Here is a 23940-nt window from a genome sequence, read left to right as displayed (position 1 = left end):
TAAAGCTATGGTCTACGTTTAGAAAGATTGATCATTATTATTAACATCATTTAGATGGTGGTTATGGCCCAATAGTGCTAGCTACACAATGTGAAGAGCAAAAGGAACCAAAAAAATTCCTTCTCTCTGGCAGCTGCAGGCCTGCAAAAAAATTGACCAATCACAGCCATCTGGTCCGTAGGGAGTTACTCCTTGCTCAAATTTGCACTCTCTCTCTCTACCCCCCATCCAAGCCCCTCGCTCCATTTTGACACTCCTCTGCTCCTAGTCCCAATCACCTCTGTACCTTCACGTTAAGTATGTAATGCCATTTGTGGGGCGCTGATTTGTAGAGTACCATACTAGCCATTTTATGAGGATATGTTGTATTTCTGCAATTGGCTATGTTTTGTCACTACTGAACTTTACTATCATCCACTGGCGATTCTCATAAACTTAGTTTGCCCACCAAAAGTAATGCACTCAAATTTGTACATATCCTACATATTTTGAAAGGCTGCAATCAGGTGATCAGGGAGTAAACAAAGACAGAGTCCTGAGCAGTCTTGTAAGGAGGCAGGTTGAAGTGGTGGATGGGTCACAGAAATGTGGCCCTTCCCTTTGGCCTTTAGCCTGGAGACGCATGTTTGAAACCGTGTGAACTCTGAGTCATTTTAAGGTATGTCCTCACTATGTTTTTTTTCCTAAACCTAACCACAGTAACTTTACTTGCCTAAACCTTACCTCCATAACTTTATATTAATTATGTACCTGTACATTAAGAATGTAACATCATTCCTAGGGTGCTAATTTGCAGGATATCATACAAACCGTTCTATGAGGATACGTTGTATTTTTAGGTGTATGGCATTTATTCCGCCAAGGCCTAATGCCCTATCTTGCAATGTTAACAAAAGGGAAAATACTTTGTGTATCAGCCCCCACTGATTTGGATCTACTCCAGAATTTGATGTAGTCTTCCTTGTCCCATGCTACATCCTTCCACAGACTTTCATGAAAATGGGGCTGGTAGTTTTTCTATCATCAGGCTGACAAACAGATAAACAAACCAACCCAAAAACATTACCTCTTTAGCAGAGGTAATTATGGGCAAGGAAGTAACTGCGCTGCATCTGTTTAGGAGGAAATGCATATTTGCAATTTGGATTTCCTTAGTGGAAATAAAATACAGCTCAGTATGTGCTGAGCTGTATTCAGGCAATTATGTTGTTTACTGACTTGCTTGGATAATGAAGGAAAACTACTTCAATAAAAAATATGTAATTCATATAAATTATCTTTTGCTCCAGGATCAAATTACCCACCACTGTGCCATTGAGTGAATAATGGAAGATTCATCCCGATGCTTGATTGTTTTTAGACTGAGTGATGTTATTTGGCCCTGTAAACTACTCACCAGCTGCTGACCGTGAACTCCCCACGAGGCAAACTGAAGGACTGAATCTGACACCTCGGGAGGATTCAGCTCCCGCACCTCTCTGATGCAAAGACAATTAAAAACCCATTACAAGAACCATTACAAACCGGACCAGCACATATTAACATCTGTTTCTAAATCTCTGCCACAACCACTGCAAATTTACAGTTTGCAGTAGTTCAAAAGGTACTGAGGTGAATAATGTGTATCATCTTAAGTGACATAAAGTATGAACATAATGTAAACTCCTCAAATATACCAGTCCCCTTAACTTTTTTTCAATGTTCTCAACTGTTACTGACCTCATAAGAATATCTTTAAAATGTCTGTCCTTCATTTGGATGGAAAACAGAAGGCAATACATTGACATCTTTTTGTCCTACTATGTATGTCACTGATCTTGTTGTGTGACTATAAACAAAAGGGAAGTAAGTTCATTATGCAAGGTCTATGTTAATTAGGTTTAATTCTTTGTTTACTCACCTTGTGTACAGGTTATAGATCAGGTACGATGCCAAGAATGAGTGCTGGTAGATCTAAAACCAAATCACAAGAAAAACAATTTCAGTGGTATTATACAAAGACCTTTGTTCTTTCCCCATTAATGATGATTAGGACCTCAACAGCAAAGAACAGGGAAATACTCCAGATCATTATGACTAATACAGTAGATTAATCAAAAGATTAATCATCAGAATCGGTATTATTAACACCATGTGTTGAACAGAAACACACTGCAGAACATTATGACATGATTTCATGATTATATTTTATGATTTTCTTCCACAACCAGCTACGTTCTTTTAGTTAAGTTAGGTCGGAGATATACTTGCTGGCAGGTCCACGTGACAGCTTTGCAAGATGCAATATGTATATGAACAGTAGGGGCAGTGTTGGCAGAACGAGAGCAACATACTTCGACCTGCTTGATACATATTCATGATGATACCACTTGCACTTTTGCTGCTGTGATCCCACACCTGTAGGTACAGGCTTTGAAACCAAATTGACATAGTGGCCACACTTTGGATTTACAACTTCCAGGTCTGTCACATGATGCCATGGGGCCCAAAATGATACCTATATACACATTTTAAGCATCACAGCCATTGTAAAATAACTAGTTTCTCTATTAGGATGTGTTGCATTTGGTGTGATAACACTGTAAAAGTATAGAGGAGCCGCATGATTACATCGTTTTATCCCCATTCAAGTTAGCAATGGGCTAAACCGAAATTTTATCCCTCAGGTCAGTAGATGTTTCTAGTGTGCCTCCTTAATGGGCCAAACGATGCTGGAGATCTGGGTAATTTTTCACACTAACATCTAAGTTTTTTGGCTTCATGCATCATTGAAGTACATTTACAGGAATGACCGGGACCCTGCCTTGAATGCTGTATGTTCTCTTTATACATCCATACATCCACAGTAATCTCAGACTTAATGTTACCGGCACCAGACCTAGGGGTAATGTGGACTGGCAGCAAGGGTTACACAGGCTAGGGAGCACTGTGTGAGATAAACCTTTCTGTGGATTGATAGAGAGAGGGCCAAAGTTAGCATCTTCCTCATACCAGAGCTTGTTTATTTCTACATACAATTCTCAGTCACATTATACCACTAGTTCTCTGCTTAAAGTGCATTAATATCAAACAATTCACACACTCATATGCAAACAAACTGACAATAATGTAAACATTCAGTCTAAACGAAAATAAATACACATAAATTCAAAATACTGTAACATATACCACATAATACAAACTAATGTAACTCAAAATGCATGTACAAAAATAATATACCTCAAAACACACATTCACTTTACTATCATTCAGTATCAGCAATATCATTCATGTGTTACACACACAGTCTTGCTCACTCTCATATAACAGGAGCGTAACCTAAACAAAACCTTCCTATAACATTTACACACATTATACTCTCACACACACTTGCACTTAACCTCAGCGCTAAACAACATGGCGCGACTGTGACATGTTAGCGAGTGACTGGAAATGTAGTTTGAATATGGTATCTTTTCCATCACAATTTATTCACTACTGGCTGATTAATACTCTTAACAATTTCTAACAACACATTTTCTTACGTTACAGAATACAAATATCAACTACTTACACTTGTAAAACTACCGTGTAAAACTGAAGTTCTTGAAAACAATAACTCAGCGGACGACACTCCTCGAGATTTTTAGCTACAACGACGCTTAATAAACTTAACACACGTCTCAAAATCATCTCAGGACATTACCAAGCAATTAATACTGCATTCACATTCAATTCTGAACCAAGCTAGAGACCGAAAACCGTCTTTCACAGTACCTGTGGACTGATAGAGAGAGGACCAAAGTTAGCGTCTTCCTCATGCCAGAGCTTGTTTATTTCTGAGCTGCACATGAGCTGAGCTGGTAGCTACAGTCTCACTAGTGTATCCACAGCAGCATGAGCAACATCTACTGACACAAAAGTGTATTACCTTTATGTAAAAACTGTAAACATGGTAGAATAGTTCAAATATTGACAAAAAATAAGGGGGTGTGTGTTTACATGAAAACTAAACATATCGTTTCCAACCTACTACATTAACAATAATAATTTGCTTGAATGTCGCCATGTTTACTGTTTGCATCAGGCAAATCCAGAAGTTCTATACATTCTGATTTCTCTGGTGTGCCCACAAGAATCAGACCATAAAGAACTGTGAACAATTTCGTTCATGATGCAGTTGGTTGTCTCCAGGAACACACAGCTGGTTTAAAAGCAAGTATATCTCTGGTCTTAGTTATTTCTTATTTTTCTTAAGATTTCCTTCCCTTTTTGACAGAATAAGGGTCTCTGTATTTAATTGGACAGGTGTAGCAATAACACAGCATGGTTTTCCATTTGCGAGGAAGTGAGAGTGAAGTGGGAACAATAGTTGACTGTGCTCAGCTGTTCAAATGACTTAAAAGCTAACAGTGAGAATGCTTTACTTAACACAGTGCAACTGACAAGAACTCAGGCTGTGATTGGATTGCATTATGGATAATCCTTGCTCCTAAAACATTTGCAATAAAGAAATACATTTCTACATTAGCCTTCACACACTGTTTATTTTTGTCTAATGATATGAAGAAATAAGAAGCAATATTCTAATGAATAAAAACAGATACAAAGAGTCCATAATAAATCAATTTTCTACAGAGACCTTGAATTACAGGCTTATAGTCAAGTCGCATGCATGTCTCAGCTGTGTATGCCATATATTAAAATAACACAGGCTAATAAAGATTACTCAGGAGTGTCATCATTTGGCATATGAGCAGCACAGTGAGTGGAACTATAAAGCTATGTCCTTTTTGAAAACAACATGAAATTGCTTGACATTTTCCCTTTATGTCCAAAGGTCAACACACATATCTGCATATAAATAGAAAAAGGAGAATGTCAGTGTTCCAGGGATGTAAGAACCATGATATGATATTCCTTTGCCTTCGTTGCATCAAAAATGTGATGGTGCAAAAAGAGCAAAAAAGAAAATTTGATTTTGACATTATAAATAAACATTATTACTATATTATTTAAAAACAAAACACAGGAACAGGAGGGGACAGGATGTTTTTTTATGGGTGTGAGATGAGACAGGAAGGGAAATCAACTCCTGTGTCACCATCTTGTTCCTGATAAATCTGGAAAAGACAGAATCCTGGGAACATAGGACCCCGCAACCATGGGAACACAAGTTATGACCCCGATAAAAAAATGTAAATAATAACATTGCTGTTGTGAGACACATTTACCTGTCTTTGGCAGAGGGTAACATTAGCTGTTTCCCTGCTGCTTTCCAGTTTTTGTGTTAAGCTCGGCTAAAAATGTCATGGTCCAAACTTTCTAACTGACTGAACAGATAAAATTGATATTGTGAGACGGTTTAAAAGTATAACAAGTTTAAAATTATGGTTACTTATGTAAAGTATGATGACTATAAGCACATATGTCTACCATAAGTGTTTTTTTCTTCATAAAAGACACTGGAGGTCCTGGCAGGAAGCCGGCTGTTCTTTTCGGAGAAAGCCAGATACTGCAAGCACAAGTGAGTTGGTGTTTTCTTAATCGAGTGTGTAATGACCCATTTCAGATTTTTTAGCACTTCCTCTGTCCACTATGTGGTGCTGGAGAATGCACATATTATACCTAATGTTGCTGTACATTAAGTGTAGACTACCACAACATGTAAATTTCATGTAATTCAAATGAGGAATGCTGGACAAGGCTTTCTCCCTGTTGCCAGTAGGTGGTGCAATTACCATGACACCTTATTTACATGTTGATGCCTTCTGTCCTGGAGTCTTACAAAACAAGTGAAATTTGGAGCCGATTGGACAAGGTATATGAAAGGTGTAACATTGTCTTGTTTTGTGTTGCCATGGCAATGTCCTTCAATGTAAACTCACAATCTTCATAAGTAAGCATCATCAAGATCTTACAACTATGCTGATCAAATTAGAGGAGGATCTGGTCACCCCCGGGGGAGGAGTATGTCAAAGTATAAAACTTGCCACTTACTTTTGCCAGTAGGTGGCGCTATGACTTTAACTTGATTTTGGCGTGTAGATGCCATGAGTATGCTCAAGTTTATTAACGTCGTATTTGATGGCTAAATGTGCAAAATGGTCACCACGCCACAGCAACAACTTTTATGAAAAAAAAAGGTCTTGAGGCTTTTTCAAGAAAATCTGAGGTGGATCTGGCCAACATGCTAGAAGAAATCATAAAATTATAAAACATGTCATTTCCTGTTGCCAGTCGGGGGCGCTACAACGATAACCGATTATTGGCATGTGGATGTGGTTAGGGCAAGACTATTATCAAACATGTTGACACCCAATCATGACACCCATATCAGATGTAAATTTTTACCAGTTGTGGTGTGTGTGCAAAGCGAGTGAGTTTGCAAGCATCTTCAAAAGGACCTTTGTGACCCCCTGCGGTTGGTGCTCAGGCCCTGATAAAGCATAGCTTACAAACTTTTTGGGAGTCCAAACTGAACCTGAAGGTAGTTCATTGAATGATTCATATTTGAAGCAACTAAGCCCAAAGTTTGACCTCCAACTATATTTAAAATGATAAAAGGATAATCCACTATCATTAAGTTGCTGTGCCAAACCTTTACTAAAACCTTGCAGAACATAATAATGGAGCTACTACGAAACGCAAAGGCATTTTGTTTTTATTTGTCTTAAGTGTATAATTTCCCATTATAGTTAATCCTAGATTATTGTTTTGCAATTACCTGTCAATAGATAGAACTTGTTTATTCTGCAGTGCCACATCTTTACACAGCCATTTTTGAGCTTCAACTAATTTGCTCTGCATGTGCGATGAAATGACCAGAGAATATCCACTCACGAAGCTTTTGTTTCAGGATTCACTGAGATAATGGTTCAATACCTGAGTGTCTGCATGCTAATCAGCTGGAGCATTAGCATAACAATGTTACAGTAAACTCATCCTGCAGTGATATGGTAAATACTGTAGAGCCACTCCATTCCCCTCAGCAAAAGATCAGTTGTGCACAGAGTGGAGTCTGCTTGGATGATCTACTCGCCACCCAGCCTTCACTCCTAATATGGACTTCCCTCCTCACTACACCAAAAAGCATACTCCCAGAAGGAAAAATGAAATCGTATTGTAACTTGACTGCTCTTCTTTTCCGCCTTCAAAAAAGACGTCAACATCATTCAGCCGACACCCCTCATAGGTGACAGTTGTGTGATGACGCCTTGATAGGGCTGTCAGCGATGGGTGACACATGAGAGGGGTGGATGTTTGGAGATGTGGAGAGAGGAACAGACTGTTTCAGACAGCAGTGGTGTGTTTGATTGTGGTGTGTGGCGATGTTCTCAGTACACTAGGGTTAGACGGCACTTGTGAATAATTCCTAGTACTTGTTTTGCACAGCTTTGGGTTGTGTTTGCCGCATTTAAATTTAAATACCACAACCTGTCACTTAATTGATGTTTTTCTCATATCTGAATCACCCCCTTGCCTGTCTGCAATTTCTTTCCTGTTACAAAAAATACAGAGAATCTGTAATTGAAACACAAGCTTGACAGTGTTCGAATTTGAGAAGGTAGACATCAGTAAAACATTTAAATATTTGAATCGAAAAAGAAAAAAAGGTGCATGAACATGTTTTACAGACCGTGGAGGGGTGCAGTGACATTTAGAACAAGCTTAATAAATGCAAACAGTAGAGCAGCATTTTCTTTTTGAAAAAACAGCCCATTTTACACAGAAGATAATAAAGACACAGTGCCTCCTTGCTGTGATATTAGATAATTACGAGTATTCATTCAAAGTTCCCTTCCAGGCATGTTTAAAAGTATGTAACATACTCTACTACAATTTTGTTTGACAGAGTTTTCCCATACAAGAGATAACAACACAGAAGTTGGAAGCAGATGTACTGTTTCTCCCTCATTGATAAATTCTGGATCTGGCCAACGCCCCATCCACCAGGGCTGCTTGAGGTAGGTTTTGCAATCGTTTTCTTCATGGATGTATGCAGAAAACTGGATACAGCATTGGATGCACCTATGAAGGTTACTCAATGGTGCATAAAGCCAATATAGTGCTCTCCATCCTGGTTATAAAGTTACCTGGATCTTCCACACCATTGCATCTATAGAACAGGTGCACTACAGAGCTCTGGGGGCCAAGCGGGATAAAATGATTCAGTCTTGCAGCTCTTCTAGCATTTTGAAATGTTATTCATCTGAATGGAACAAATTCTGAGTCATTTCATGGGGGGTGTAATGCTCAAAAAATGTATCCACTGATTTACAGACATCTTTTTCACAATGTAAGTCTATAGGAAAAACTGTTTTTGTAGTTTATGTTTTTTGTTAGATTGTTAACCTGTAATTGGCAGTAGCTAACACAGTGTTAGTGGTTGTGAAACATACAGTATCTGCTACAATGCTGCTTCTGGTTTCTTTGGCAGTGTTGTGTCAAAATCTGTTCCCCCGTCAATATGTGTTTCCTGTATTAGGCAGCAACTGGCTATCGTACTAGTGACATACCTCATCTGGCTTGCACACCGTACTCAGTGTTGCCAGATCTCTGAGACAAATAAGTAACCAGGTCTGTGAAAACATGCCCAAAACAAGCCACTTTTTCCACAGAGCCCCCCTAGGTTCCTGTGAGAGAAAATTAAATAAACTATGTGCACGGTTTTACAATCCGTGGGGACGGATTTTAAACTGTGGGTACAGATTGTCAATTTACATCCATGTGGACAGATAAGTAAACTGTGCGCAGTTTTGCAAAACTGTACCCACGGTACACAGGTTATTTATTTTTCTCCCCCCTGAGCTTTAGGACAATGACTACAAGAGGGAGTTAAACCACCTTTTAACATTATTTAACATTAGAAAACAGATGGGATATCAAATATAGACTGATGTACCAAGTACATTATATACACAGTAAACCTCTGATAATTAAAATTTGCACACACAAATAAATATCATCCTGAATTCACAAATTCTTTATTTATTATTGCTTTTTATGCACTCATCTAACTTTTTTCTTTTAGTTACAGGACTGACGTTTTCCTAACCAGAAAAAAACACATTACCCTGCTCTGCCTCTGATTGGCTAGTACTCGTTGCCATCAGGGTCAGAGCCAATTAGAAGCAGGATGCGGGTGGGGAAAAAACCTCTGCTGTCTCCTGTGTGTATGGGGAAAGGGGAGGGACAGAGGGAACAGGCAAGACAAACTATCCTACGTTTAAATAACATATCGAAAATATCTGCTTGACAACTTATTATGGAGCTGGGAACAAGCCCAAATAAGCAACAACGCTTTAGAAACAAGCCCAAAAAACCGCGACCCGCGACTACCAATATTTGTAAGCGACTTTACAGAAAAACAAGCCCAAAGTCACTTATAATAAGCGGACTTGGCAACACTGACCGTACTGTTGAATCTCAAATTGCAAGTGCAAACACATTGCCCCCTTCAGTAGAGGAATGTGACAACACCTGTCTAGTGACAAATTTTGCACTGATACGAGTAAGTGTAGTCAAAGTCAGACATGTTAGGAAGACATAAACAGAAGAAAAACAGTCAATTATGAAGTTAATGGTTAAACTAGAATTACCACCTTGCTGTTGTATGCCTCCATAAACCAGTCAAGTTGCACTTACAGTTTACATCCATGTCCATGAAAACATGGATGCTTCACATACATAATTTCAGTATCTGAAATTCAGTACCTTCCCTGAGTTATGACATTGAGTAATAGCCAGAAAAGTGTTTTATGCAGAATATTAAGATATCACATTGAAGCTGGCCTTTGACCTGTTGGATGCCAAATGTCATCAGTTCATCGTTTCATCCTATTAGACATTTGTGTGAAATTTTGTCATAATTAGCACAAGAATTCTTGAGTTATGCCCAAAAACATGTCTTGTGAGGTCACAGTGACCTTGACCTTTTACCTTTGACCACCAAATTCTGATCATATCATTCTTGAGCAGAGTTGGGTAAGGGTTACTTTAAAAGTAATCAAAGTACTTTACTGCGTTACTTGTTTTTAAAGTAACCAGTTACCTTACTGCATTACTCCCTGAGTAAAGTAACTCAAGTACTTTTAAAGTACTTCCAACGTTACTCCCTGAGAAAAGTAACTCAAGCACTTTTAAAGTACTTTTGAGTATTCTACATTTCCTATTGGGCAATGGACCACTTGCCCTTCACTGAGATCCAATTCTCCCATCACAGCCGTCACTTTGACCAGTAGAAACACAGAACGATCTGCTGCCGTAACAACACCCATGACAACAACACCCCAGCGTTTTTAATATTTCCTCTAGGGATGTTACCACACAGAGTAAAAGGGGGAAATGATGGTGTGAAACAGCAGAGGCACTTTGTCAACCCGCTGAGTTAACGTTACTGTCATTAGCATCAAGCTAGCAAACAATGGTACATCCTCACAGTCGGACATAAAGTAATAACATTAACAAATAGTGATGGGGCTTTTACACACCACAACTGCAGAGGCTCCCAGCTTCATTTGAAACAAACTACATTATAGACGGTCCGTTATTTATTAATCCCTCTGTGTTTTTATATTCTTACTTTATATCCGCTCCCGTTCTTTATAAAGTTAACATATCGCACCGTCATTTCAAACTCAACACTTCCTGATTTTCCTTCAAATTAAAAGCCAAACTCAACACTTCCTGATTTTCCTTCAAATTAAAAGCCCCTTATAACCTCAGATGAGAGAATCCCTCCATTTTCTAAATAGGCTTTTATTGTGAAACATTTGTCAGAACTTCCTGTGGAGGATACAGTAGCTTGAATGTTTACATACGGTACTTCAAATGTAGCTCCTGCCATCTGCCGGCGCTTTTAGGTGACTACAACAACATTTCGGCTGGCACATGAACAGACACAGTGACTCAACTAATAGTAAAAGTAATACAAATAGGACAAGAATAACCCAATGACATCACACACGCCGTGAAAGACGACCGGGCATAATTGGTGAGTACCATCGTGTAGTGTGTCATATCTCTTGGCCAAATCACGGCACGATTTTATGACTCCACAATCGTGTAATGTGACACAATGACTTTTAGAACGGGCAGAAAAGTTGTGTAGTGTGTACCAGGCATAATGCAAGTCCTCCTGAGTCTCACCTGTCTGTCAGCGAGTCCTCCTCCACCTTTTTTGAGACTCCACCATAGACAACGGCAGCATTTCTTCTACCACGTAGCTAGCCACAAGCTTCATGACTTCTTTCAGACTGATAGGTTTAACGTTATCTCCGTTATTAGAACCAAAAGACAGTCGTTGCTGTTTCAGAGCTGAAGGACCAGCGTTCTAATAGTAACGGAAGTAACTGATGGCTTGTTTGAAAATGTACTCAAGTATTTGATTACTCAAACAGCAAACTAACGCGTTAGGTTACTCGTTACTGCAAAAAGTAGTCAAAGTAGTCTAACACGTTACTTTGTAACGCGTTATACCCAACTCTGTTCTTGAGTCCAAAAGAACGTGGATGGATGGATGGATGGATAGATGGATGGATGGACAAATAGGCAGATGGGTGGATGGATGCATGGATGTATGGACAGATGGGCAACCCAAAAACATACTGCCCCCGGGCATGGCTATTGTGGGTACAAAGACAAAAATTTAAAGCTGAACTTTAAGACCACCCTTTGAAATACAAGAGTAAAATACTACCAGTAAAATAGAACTTATGTTCGGGAGCAGAGCCATGCCTCAACCTATCTAGACCTGTCCTCTGCTTCATCCGTTACCCTTGACCCTGCATTTCTTCCCCTGCTCATCCATATTTGTTTTTATTGACTCTCTCTTCCCTCCTTTCATCTCCACTCTCCCCATTTCTCCATCTCCAGGTACTGTGTAGGGCCCGTATGGCTTAGACGACGGATCCACCACACTTCATACAACTCTCTCAGACTGGTCTAAATGAACAACTTCCTACGTCCTCGTCATCCCCTACCTCACATCCATTCTTCCATGCTCGACATCCTTTTACTCCTCATTTCAATAAACCTTTAAAATTGACACTTTTGTGGCGTGGTCCTTGCTAGTGAAGTCACCAATCTAGACTAGTCTGGTTTATGACAGACTGCTCCACAGATCAACAAAGGACACGGTTATAACACATAAGCCAACAAATTATGTATCTGTAAGTACTCCTGAGATGTACTTAAAGATTTTTAATCATTTGAAAGTAAGAATCTTGCAAAGAAGAATATGGCTCATTAAATCAGTTTCTGTTGTTGTCCTGGATGATTTTGCTGATGATGTTTGGGTTAATTAGTGGTTTTTGCTTATTATCATACCACAGCTTCATTAACATGCATTCCCTAATGAATAAAAATGGATACTCTGATACTCTTTATAATCCGCAGAGAAGGCTGCTGACCATTAAAAAGCAGAGTAAATTCTATGGAAACCTTTGACGCAGCAGTACAGTACAGCAGAGAGCATGATTATGATGAATTCATAAGACAACTGGAGACAGTGGCGCAGCAGCAGGCCATTACTCTCCATAGATTCAGGCTGTCACTTTGATGATGAACACATCTGCTCCGTCCATCTCAGGAGGAGATAGCACCTCACAAGTCTGCTGTCTCAATCCTATCAAGCACACAGAGCTCATTATAAAGCCTGCTTAGTTCACCAACACTGAGATTGTAAAAGTCTCATGCAGTTTCTTCAGCATAACAAAGTCGCAGCTGCTAGTCTCTTTTCTAACAGAAACCAAAGGGAAGTGTAAAGTATAGAGCTTGTGGGGTGCAGTTACACTCTGTGACCAACTATCTTAATCACAAAATGTCCCTTTTTTCTCTTTTATTTATTGTTTAAAGCACTTGTTTCTACCAGTACGCAGTCAGCATGGAACTGTGATCTTCCAGAGTAGACAGATGGAAAAAAAGGAACTTCATCAGGGTGAATCAAGAGATTCATACCTTGAGTTGTATTTAGATAATAGAAGGAAGAAAATGGTTGTGAAAATTAACCTTTAAATTGAAAATTTCCATCGAAATGTAATTTTAGACTTTGATAATCCCCTTTGTACGCACATCAGTGCATTAATCTACATTTATTTGAAGATTATAAAGAGGGAAGAATAAAAGAGGATTATCACAGAGGGTACTTTTGTTTATTATTATTATTGTTATTACCATAAATTACGGCTCTCTGCTTTAATATATGTATATGATATGTATGTAAACTCTACAGAAGATGGTGCAGTCAGAAGGGAGCAAGAGAGCTGTGATTACACTCAAATAAACCGATGATTAATTAGGTCTACAGTATGTGTCATCACCACAAACGCACTGTGGGTCTGTGCAGAATACATCAGTTAAAGCTGATTCTTAACTCTACTGATGCAAGAAGGACTTCAGTTATCAAGGTGCCGCTGGCTGAGTTTAGAGGAATGTTGTTAACCTGATTATTCATGTAACTCAGGTGTAGGTTTTTTTGTAGCATGATGTAGCAACAGGGACAGCCAATCACTGCATTCAAATGTGAAGAACAAAAGCTCATGGTTGGGCCTGTATGGTGTCTGTGTGCCTTATCTCGTTTAGCTCTGTAACATTTGCTTCTGTGTTTTCTGGAATAGATAGATCTCCTAGATATTATCTTTATATACTAAATTGTTTTCCCAAAAATCATTGCTGCTTGAATTATATTCAGTGGCAACTAATAGTGACCTTACGAAAACTCTGCTCTGTATTTGCCATGTAACTTTGACACACAATTGAGAATTTGAGGCTTGATGCTGGATTGAGTTGCCACCTCTCGGTTTATTTCTCTACTGTTTGTTTGTTTGTTTGTATGGTTTTTTTTCTACACAATTTTTCCTCACGCCATTTTTTTGAAATCCAATAACTACGTATTTTTTTTCTTCTTTGTTTTGTTTTTTTCTTTTGTACTAATGATTCAACTGACTGTCAGTGCAACCAGTGTGAGCTCTGGAAGGTACTATAGCATCCCTCTTGCAATTAAAAATGCTTTTAAGGAGTCCTTCATCCTGTGTGCCATCAATATTCTTCACTCAACAAAGTGACTGATGAGTTTTAAACCACTGACGGACACTGTCATGAACTGATTTAATGTGTAAAGTGTTTCTAAAGGACTTGTGTTATATGTGTTATACTAGTTGCTTGTCTGCTTTCTATGTTGTTGTCTCATGTGTCTGGTGGTCCAAAGACAAATTTCCACCCTGGTGGACAACAAGGAAAATATAAAAGAAGAAGAGGACATGACGTCATTGACAGCCTATGAATTTCTCATTGGAGCCAGACTCTGGTGTCAGTTCTATTGAAGCCAATGGGGTGGGTACAACAAATCACACTATAACTCACCATATCTTTGTTGTTTCAACTTTGACTGAAAAATCGTTTTCGCCAAATTAAAAAAAAACCCCACACATTCCATGGTGCTTACTGACATTTTTTAATTAAAAGTTTTAACCAAATGTCCTTGTTGTTGATCTCAAACAGATCATGGCTCTGTCCGTCAGCTCAAGCCCCTGTTGGATTGAACGAAGCTGACCTACTTGGTGTTAGCAACATTTAGATAAAAGTGTGCATCACGTAAGGTGTGTTTTTCACTGCTGGATAAAGTATGAATAGAAAAGCAAAAGGGAAACTAAAGTGCACTGACATCATGTCCTTTCCTTCTTTTATAGTTTCCTTGGTTGACAATAAAGATCTATTCTGTGGTGTTCTGCTCTCTTTGTTGTGTTTTGTGATGTTTGGTCTGCTGACCGTAGTATTGATAAGCTCTGACAGTATGTTCTTTTATCGGTACTTTTACACATTTTGGTTTAATTCATTATCATCCTATAGCCTCCCATCTGTGCTCTGTGCCGGGGCTGAACTCCTCCACATCCACACACATACACGCACACATCGAGTGGCCGCGGTGGAAACAAATAACTCAAAAATTACTGGAGTTGATGACAGCTACACTCGTTACTGTAAGTGCAATTAAACCTTAGCGAGTAAGAAGCCAATACTTTATCAATACATGTGTTCAGCAAGCATGAACATGTAAACATGTAGACAGTGATATTCATCATGCTCCTTCCACAGTCTCTCATCCACCATCACTAACGTTATGTCTTACACAAGGACAGCACGCTAGTTCAGCTAATGGCTAATTGTTACTAATAAGCTCAAGTGACAGCTGTCTGTGTGTAGACTAACTTAGTTTGATACCTATCTTAAAATTGGGCAGATACTTTGAAACTTAGCTGCTGGCTGAGACAAACAGCCCGTCCTGTCTTTACCAGCACTACTGTTACCTGCACACAGTGAATCATGATGTTCATGTGTTTCTTTTAATGACAGCAGTCAATATAACAACTGAACAATTATGGGGGGTGCCGTTATAATGCTATATATTTGATATACACCTATAAAGGGCATAAGTTTCAAACTAAGTACGAGACCTCATGTTGAGTTGAAGGAGAAAGAGAGACAACCTCAAACACAGCTAGTAGACCCTCATGACTCAACATGTAATCCTGGCAACTCTGTTATTACAGAGGAATCTGAGCAAAAATGTATTCTTTTAGACCCTATATGCAGTAATTTGTAAAAAAAAAAAAATATTTTTAATACTAACTGAATAATATCAGATAAAAAATATGAAATAGTTGTAACAACACTTGAAATAAATACAAGAAAAGTGGTTTCAGGGAAACATTTAATTTAGAAACACAAAGAAATCAATATTTAAATTCAATATTTTAGAGACTGTAGATGACCTGATGTGGCTTCCCCAAAATCACCATCCCAAAGGACCTGGCATTCCAATATGAAAGACCCTCAAAGGACAAAGTGGTTGCCTTACACGTCTCTCACTTCAGCCAAGGGGCAGCTGGAGGCCAACACAGTGACCAGCCAGATCAGGAAACTCCTGGCGTATCCAACACAGGACGGGATGGATGCCTGAGTGGAAAGAATAGGACACTATTAGTGTTGCAGATAAAACGCTGCTGTGTGGTTTTAACGGGGAATGTTAGTAGCAGAATTTATAACAACTTTGGTATTATTACAAGCTACATTAGTCTGATCATAGATAAACCTGCTTAGATAAAAAAGGAGTCATGCTTTACACCACAACATAAAACAGCTGAGTGCTGCTGTTGATGTTTCCATGTTATGTAGTATTTGACTATATTGTTAGAAACCTTTTGTACTCTGCAGTATACGTTTTCAGCTTAATTCAGTCAGAGGACAGACATAAGGTCAGATAAGTTACAGTTATCATGTTACAGCTGAAATGTAAGACAGCTACAATCTAAAAACTTACCACTGTGAAACGTCCTGCTCCAGTCTTTGTTGCAAAGCTGCTTGGGAGTCTATTAGCTTGTGTTTCTTCACTCAAATTGATGAGGGCAAACAGCCGCCATTGTTTGCTTAGCCTCAGTTGTTGTTTGCCACAGCCTCCGGAGGTGAAATCAGATAAGGTAAGGGGCGTGACATTTCACGCTCTAAGTGTCGCACCAATCAGAGCAGACTGGGCTGCTGGGGGACCCAAACACAGCATTTCAGATAGAGGTGCTGCAGCAATGGGCAGTATCAGACAACTAATGAGTTTTTTGAACATTAAAGCACATAAATCTATTCCACTAGACCCCAGTATTACATATCAATATCAATATGACCCTGAAAATAAGCATAATAGGTCTCCTTTAATAAGATTGGGAATATGTCTAGCAAGGTTGTGGGTCAACAACACAGTGTGACACTGCTTTAATTTATGCACCATCATCCTCTTTAAAATTAAATTATTATTATCATAATACATAAATTAAATCAAATTAGATTAAATTAAATTATCTCATTCATCACTGTTGTCTACCTCACACATGTATAAAAAGTTGCAATTTTGATTTAATATAATTTTTTACAGGGAAGAACAGTATAGAGAGACTTTTAGCTGTTTCTCTATAATCACAACAACTCACTTCATGATCCTTTCAAGAGCGCCTCTCCTTTACAGATGGCAGCTAACAAATGCCCTCTCTATGCTGCAATGTTAATGGGTTTTCCAGGATTGTGTGCACAGCCTGTTTCTATCTTTAGATCCACACCTTACAGGCCACTGTCTCTTATCTCTCCTGCATGGTTGGATCACATATCTCAACTGCGATGAGATTAACACAAAGGACACAAAAAGTTACCGATAGGCTTGATGTAGGATTTGAGAATGGTGATTATTTTGTACAATATGTTGGAACACAGCTGCAGTGCAGCAGGAGACAATCTAAATATGAAAGAAAAAAAAAGAAATCACTGAAAGCAAGATAGAAATCCACAGCAAAGATTTACACGTATTTGTAAGTAGCCATGAGCCTTGAAAGTCACAGCCTGCAGCATTTCTTTTATTCCAAGGTTTTCTACTGTATTTGGCCTTGTTTGAGAATCTGTCTAAGTATTCAATAGCTTTAAAAAATATATGAATGGAGTCAATCAAGTGAGGTATATAGTATACAGTAGATAGGTCTCAGCTATGCAATTCCTGTAAAACTCACCTCAATTTACCTAAAATGCCTATTCAAGGAATGCCTACAGTAAATTGATATCTGTTCTTGTTCCATTTCTAGTACATGTCCGTGCATGGTCTTATTTGAAAGGTAACACTAAAGTTTTTTATTTCTGTTTTTTCACCCACCAGTCAGAATCATCGCTAGTGCTTCTATCATTAAGTTATATATATATATAACTTAGTGTTGAAACTTATAAGTTTCAACACACTGAAATAAAAGTCCCCTTCTTTTCTTCATTTTTCCCCTAAACATTTTCTTGTAAAAGATGCTGTAGATGCCTACAGCTGGGATTTATTAGATGGAAAACAGAAAGGTTGAGGGAAAGCTTTACCCAGTCAAAATTCAAAGTAGATAACAATATCACAGAAAAACACTTTTCAAAAAAAGAGGGCAAAACAATGTACTGAATGTGTGAATAAGAGTGAAAGACAAACCAGAAATGTCTATTTAGGAGCTTATTGTATAAAAACACTTGTAGTAAACCCAAATTGATAAGAAAGATGTTTTCCTTAAGATGACAGAGGAATCATTTGTTTATCCTTTACAAACATTTATAGCAGTCTATGGTGCTAGGAAGGAATTTAAACCTCTTCTGGAGGTATGAAGAGTCATAAACTACAAGACCCATAAGCCATCAGGGCAATAGGGCTGAGACCTGAGGAAGTAAGGCAGGCCTTTCAACACCGGCCCTCACAGGCCACTGAGCCAGAGGCTGGCTCAAAACAGAACCAGTCTCAAACAGGGTCTTTTCCCATGAACCCCCATTATAAAATGCCAACCCAGTAAAAAAGCAACACTTTTGATCTGTATAGCTAATTTTGCCAATAATGACAACACTGGCCAGCCTGCCCCCGCTACCATTTGGGTCCTAACTCATATATTACAACAACGTTTGGATGGTCTGCACCAAAATTTCACGCAGGTGTTTGTGGTCCCCAGAGGGTAGATTATACACCCTTTGATAATTCCCTGACTTTTTCTTTAGTGCCACCAGCAGTTAATATTTGTAAGTGAAATGTCTCAACAACATGTATTGTCATGACATTTGATTCAGGCATTCATTTCCCTTTTAGGATGAACTGTAATAACTTTGATAATTGTTACTGCATCTTGCTAACTCGGCTATACTGCATGTCACTAACTCGGCTTCTTCTCCGGAGCCTTTGTGCTCCACTGTCTCTCAGGTTAACTCATACCGCAGCGGTGCCTGGACAGCATGACGTGTGTGGTTGTGCTGCTGCTGTAGTCCTGCCAGATGCCTCCTGCTACTGCTGTTATCATTAGTCATACTTCTACTGTGATTATACACATATGATTATTGTCACATATGTATACTATCAGACATGTATATATACTTTCAACATATTGTACCACAATAACCAGAATTATAATTATATTATTATAATATTACTTTCATTAATGTTGTTGTAAGCTACTGTCATTACTGTCTGTCCTGCATCTCTCTCTGTCTCTGTCTCTCTCTCTGTCTGTCTTTCTTTCTGTGTCATTGTGTCATACGGATTACTGTTAATTTATTATGCTGATCTGTTCTGTACGACATCTATTGCACGTCTGTCCGTCCTGGAAGAGAGATCCCTCCTCAGTTGCTCTTCCTGAGGTTTCTACCGTTTTTTTTTCCTGTTAAAGGGTGTTTTTTGGGAGTTTTTCCTTATCCGCTGTGAGGGTCCAAAGGACAGAGGGATGTTGTATGCTGTAAAGCCCTGTGAGGCAAATTGGGATTTGTGATATTGGGCTTTATAAATAAAATTGATTGAGTTATTGATTGATAATTCGCTGACTTTTGAGTTGTACCTCCATTAAGTCAAATCAATAATTTTCCAAATACTTTGGTGCATGACCAAATACCTGCAAAACTGATGACATTTCCCTCAGTCTCAGCTGTGCGTTTACTGCCAGTTGGAAAATGTGTTATGGCCACACACTATTAGTCTTGTCTTTCTTTTTTTTTCCAGAGTAGCTGAACCTATTTTCAACAGCTAACTTCACTAAGTGAACATTTATTGCAAAATAGCTGCCTAGTGCTAAATGTAGTGTTTTTCTTAATTTCAAGCTTAGGAGCTGAAGCTTTATGGTGTGATTGTAAGGGCCGTCTTCTCAACATATTTAGCCATTAGAGGTAGTTGAAACAACCTTCAATTTAAGATATAAACCATGGGAAAGAAGCACAGCACTTTGCTGAGGAAACTATATAAGGAGCCTTCTATGTGTTTAAAGTTAAACAGTTAATTTTCTCTCAATCAAATGATTCAATTCAAAACACACACAAGGTATGATGCATAAGATACTGAAAAATATGGGCACTTTAGATGTTTTATTTGTACAGAGTAACATGACATCAGCTGCTTTAAAGCTACTACTTCATTATATTTAGTAGCTACATTCATAACATTATCACTGTGCATTTTAAACGATCAAATTGGAACTGGCTCCCATAAAAAAATGCCCTTTCACATTGCTGCATACTATTCATTGCAGTAATTTGAATTAGACCAGCATAAGAAACATACAAAGAAGAACTGTACCAGAATCTTCTCACAACAATGGAAAAAGCTGAAAAAGTAAAAATGTACAGTGCTGGATCAGCAGTTGTGCAGCAGCCTATACAGAGCTGATCCTTCTGATAATCACATCTGAGCACATTCCCTTAACACACACAAACAATCCTCCATCCTGTCATCAACACTCTGTAAACACCATGTTAAATGGTGAAGCTAACCTGGAGTCACTGGGCCACAACACAAAGCTCTGTGTTTGTTCTGTTGTATTGCCATTTCAGAGTAAGACATGCTGGGACTGTTGGGGCTCAAAGTGCTGATCCTCACACAGGCCAAAATGAAGGTGAGATTTATTTATTTACTTATTTGCTCATTTTTGGCAACGAAGGAATCTCAATAGAGGATATGTATTGTCATTTTTTTACCCAAATATTTCTCCTCAGCATCCCTGATGGGCATTTAAAACTTCTTATGGCTGCGAATGGATAAAACAGCAACTTTCACACGAGAGAGCAGTGTTCACATCCCGTAAGATTCTAAAGCCAAACCCTGTTCTTTGTTCCTACACCTAAGCACATGTTTTTGTTGTCTAAACCTAACCATGTGCTTTTGTTGCCTAAACCCAACCATGTGTGTTTGTTGTTGAAGGAAAAAAACATCAATTTGTGGGGTTGTACCAACGTAGTGCATTAATTTCCTGTGAAAATGGAAGTGTATCTTGAAAGAAGACAATGCATGCAACAGGCAGAACTTGACATGGTGTCCCAGAACCTCAACAATCAATGCACCCAGGGTACCTTGCATATCGTATGTGGACATGGAAAGTCCATGACCAAAACATCAATATGTGATGAGGTCGGAGTGAGAATGTGTTGTATATGCTTCACTTGTATATGTTTACAGTAACTGTGTTGTATGTCTTTAACTACATATTCTTCATACTGTATTCTTTTTATTGTTCTAGGTCGCCTATTAACATCAGGAAAAGGGACTACGGATGAAAATTAGTTTTTCAGCTAGCTCAGGTGTTTTTACATTTGTTTAAATGTGGATTAATGTACATCGCCCCTTCTTAAATACATTTTTTTTTTTTTTTAGATGTGTAGCTGCCATTTTCATTTAGTTAATTTGCGCTTGGCAGTACTCTGGGTCAGTCTTCACTGTGATGAATTACAGAATAAACTCGATGAGCCTCAGTTGTCCCTAATAACATTTCTTAAAAAGTTGAGTTTTTATAGTAGGTCTTAAATTTTGAGGTAAAGATGGTTTGGTCTTCTGTTGCGACTCAGTGCAGCTCCTTCTTTTGGCTTTTCTGGTAGTATTTCGATCAGTTCTCCACAGGCCATTTCTCTTTGCTGTTGTCGCTGTGGTAATATATACGTCCTCTATAGATGCTTCTGAAGCTCAGAGACTTGCCATATAAACATCAGTTTGCTTGGGCCATCCATGTTTTCCCAAGCAGATGCACTAGGACACATTTAGATCAGAGGACGTGGATAACGACTCGGAATTATCGTCCCCCAACTTGCAGTGGATTGCAGCAGTTGCCTACATATGTGATAATGTCTGTTATGTCCCAGACTTGGCCTGCGAACAATAGGGGGCAGCAGGGGCTGATGATGATCCTGCCAATCTACACATTCTGAAAGTACATCTGGGATGGCTAAATTAAGTGTCTGTTGTCTAGTGGGCACTTGGCCTTGCCTGCTGGGAGGCGAGAATGGTAGCCACCCCATCCAAGACACTTGGGTGCAGTGATGCAGTTATTTTCTTTCTGGTGCCAGCTTGTCTCGTAAGCCAGCTGAACCTCACCCATGAGACTTGGCTGGTTTAAGAGTCTAGTGCTCGCAGCCTGGGGGTGCAGCTGTGTGTCACAGCAGGGAGGGTAAAAGTTTCTGTGAGGATAAACTGAAAGAAACAACCAAAGCTGGAGGTAGCTGTACAGTTACTACAGTTAGCAAATTAGCAGAGCAGATACTGAGGTGTTCATTGTTTTGACTGTTCACATTTTTTACCTTTTCTACCTGTGCAAATGTAGCCATGTTTTGATTGTTTTGTTTTGTTTGATTGTAAATTTAGCTTGATGTTTGTGTTGTGATCACATTTAGAAAGTGTACATAAATTAATGAGATTAGTGAAAGACCACAAATATACCAGATGTTCTTTAGATTGTCATGTAATATTGTGTAAAACCCCTGGTAATTGGTGTGAAGTGACACTGGAGTGTCAGTACATCAGTCAACACTTGCTCATGTAACAACTGGTTTCATTTGTAATAGTATCATTATCGTAATTTTTACATCTGCCTCAGGGCAACCCTTGAAAACATAAGTTTGGGGGGAAAAGATCTTTGGCATAATTAGGCTTTGGTGCCAGTCTGGTTCATCAGTTTGATCTGTGTGTCAAGCATTTCATGCAATTAGGTTTAATAGGTTATGCACTAGCACAATGTTCACTTGAGTCAATCTGGTTTTAGCCTGTGAAGTTGGGTTGATTTCCAGTTTTGCTGGCCAGGTTCGTCGTACAAGCTGAAACTGGTTTAATTCAATGTGAACCTGCTGAATCAGCATTTGTCATTATAACATGTTCTGGCAAATTAAAAAGTAGCCTACAACAGCAACCTGTGCTGACGGCATTACGGTGCAAAATCTAACTTTCATTGCATCACTAATAAGCAATGTGACAATGGAATTTGGGTAATATTATGTTTATAAATTGACTAATAGGGCCACTAGTGTCTGACAGGCCATGCAAGTTTACTGCTGAGCCAAGCAGGGCAACATTATAGAGATCAAATTTCAGCTTAATAGCAACAATTTCAACACACGTATACAAATTGATTCATTATAACTCACAAAACACTTGTCTTTTGCGTTTACATATTTTTCCCACAAATACAACATGTTGGTGTTTTTAGCACAAGCCGATGGCTTTTACACTGTATAAAAAGGTTTTCCTCTACTCATATGAAGCCAGGAAAAAACAGCAACATTTAACAAAGGTAACGTTATAAAATTCGGATCAATTGTCTTATACTGGACAAGTTTTTCCCACAAATCCAACATGCTAACATTATTAGCATAAGCCTGTGGAAGCTTTATTGTCTCCACAATTTAATGATTCTAATCTGTGTAATAAAAGTAAATAAAAGATTTGTTTCCATTGAGGGAAATGGTTTGCAGCTTACAAAAATAAACAGGAGGTCTGTGTGGACGCAACACAGTATATTTCTGCAGAGGTCAAGTCAGGTTATGACTTAGGTTATAGCACAGGGCATGTGTCTATGCAGAACCTCAAATCCATAAGTATAAATCCCTCTGTAAAAGACACCTGGTAAAAAAATTCGCCCTACCTGTAACTGTCTTAATTTGGACGTGACAAGTGATTCTGCCCTCAATATTAAGCACAATGTGGATTACAAAGTTATTGTTTTTAGTGGGTTTTGATATTTAATCAGACCCATTAAAAAGGGGACTCAATGTAAGAAAAATTAATTCCGAAATAAATGAAAATGTAAATTAATTAAATAATAACATATATATATTTATGCTATTCACTTGTTGCATTTATACACATTAAAGGACCACTGTGTAAAATGGGTTGAAAACCGTTGAAAACAGTGACATCAGTGGTAAAATTCTAGATTGCAGGGCTCACTCGCTCACCCCTCCCGTCGGGTAAATGACGGTGCCCTTGTAGGGACAAAAAGCCTTGCGCAGACAAGAGTTTTTCAGGAGCAGGTCTATCTAGCGACGAGGTGAATATTTATTTAGAAATCTAAACCATGTTACGATATTGTAATGAATCCCTCACGAGCAGGAGACCAGAGTAGCGTTCGGGAAAAAGGCCCGTTTATTTGAGCACTCCAAAAACTCCGGTAACAC

The 23940-nt window shown here is 38.7% G+C and overlaps 1 protein-coding gene across 1 annotated transcript in view; it reads right to left on the bottom strand.

Annotated features, from left to right (window-relative positions):
* The window catches only part of LOC126393532 (inactive dipeptidyl peptidase 10-like), a 95923-nt gene that overhangs the window by 38173 nt on the left and 33810 nt on the right, over positions 1-23940 (bottom strand). Inside the window, exons 4-5 of the mRNA XM_050049725.1 lie at positions 1901-1953; positions 1397-1478 (exon numbers count right to left, since the gene is read on the bottom strand). Coding sequence (XP_049905682.1) covers positions 1397-1478; positions 1901-1953 — 135 coding nt within the window. The remainder of the gene's footprint in view (positions 1-1396; positions 1479-1900; positions 1954-23940) is intronic.

Source organism: Epinephelus moara, chromosome 7, assembly GCF_006386435.1.
Source record: "Epinephelus moara isolate mb chromosome 7, YSFRI_EMoa_1.0, whole genome shotgun sequence".
Taxonomy (NCBI): Eukaryota; Metazoa; Chordata; class Actinopteri; order Perciformes; family Serranidae; genus Epinephelus; species Epinephelus moara.
The sequence above is the reverse complement of the archived record's forward strand: the minus strand, read 5'-3'. Positions and strand labels throughout refer to the sequence as shown.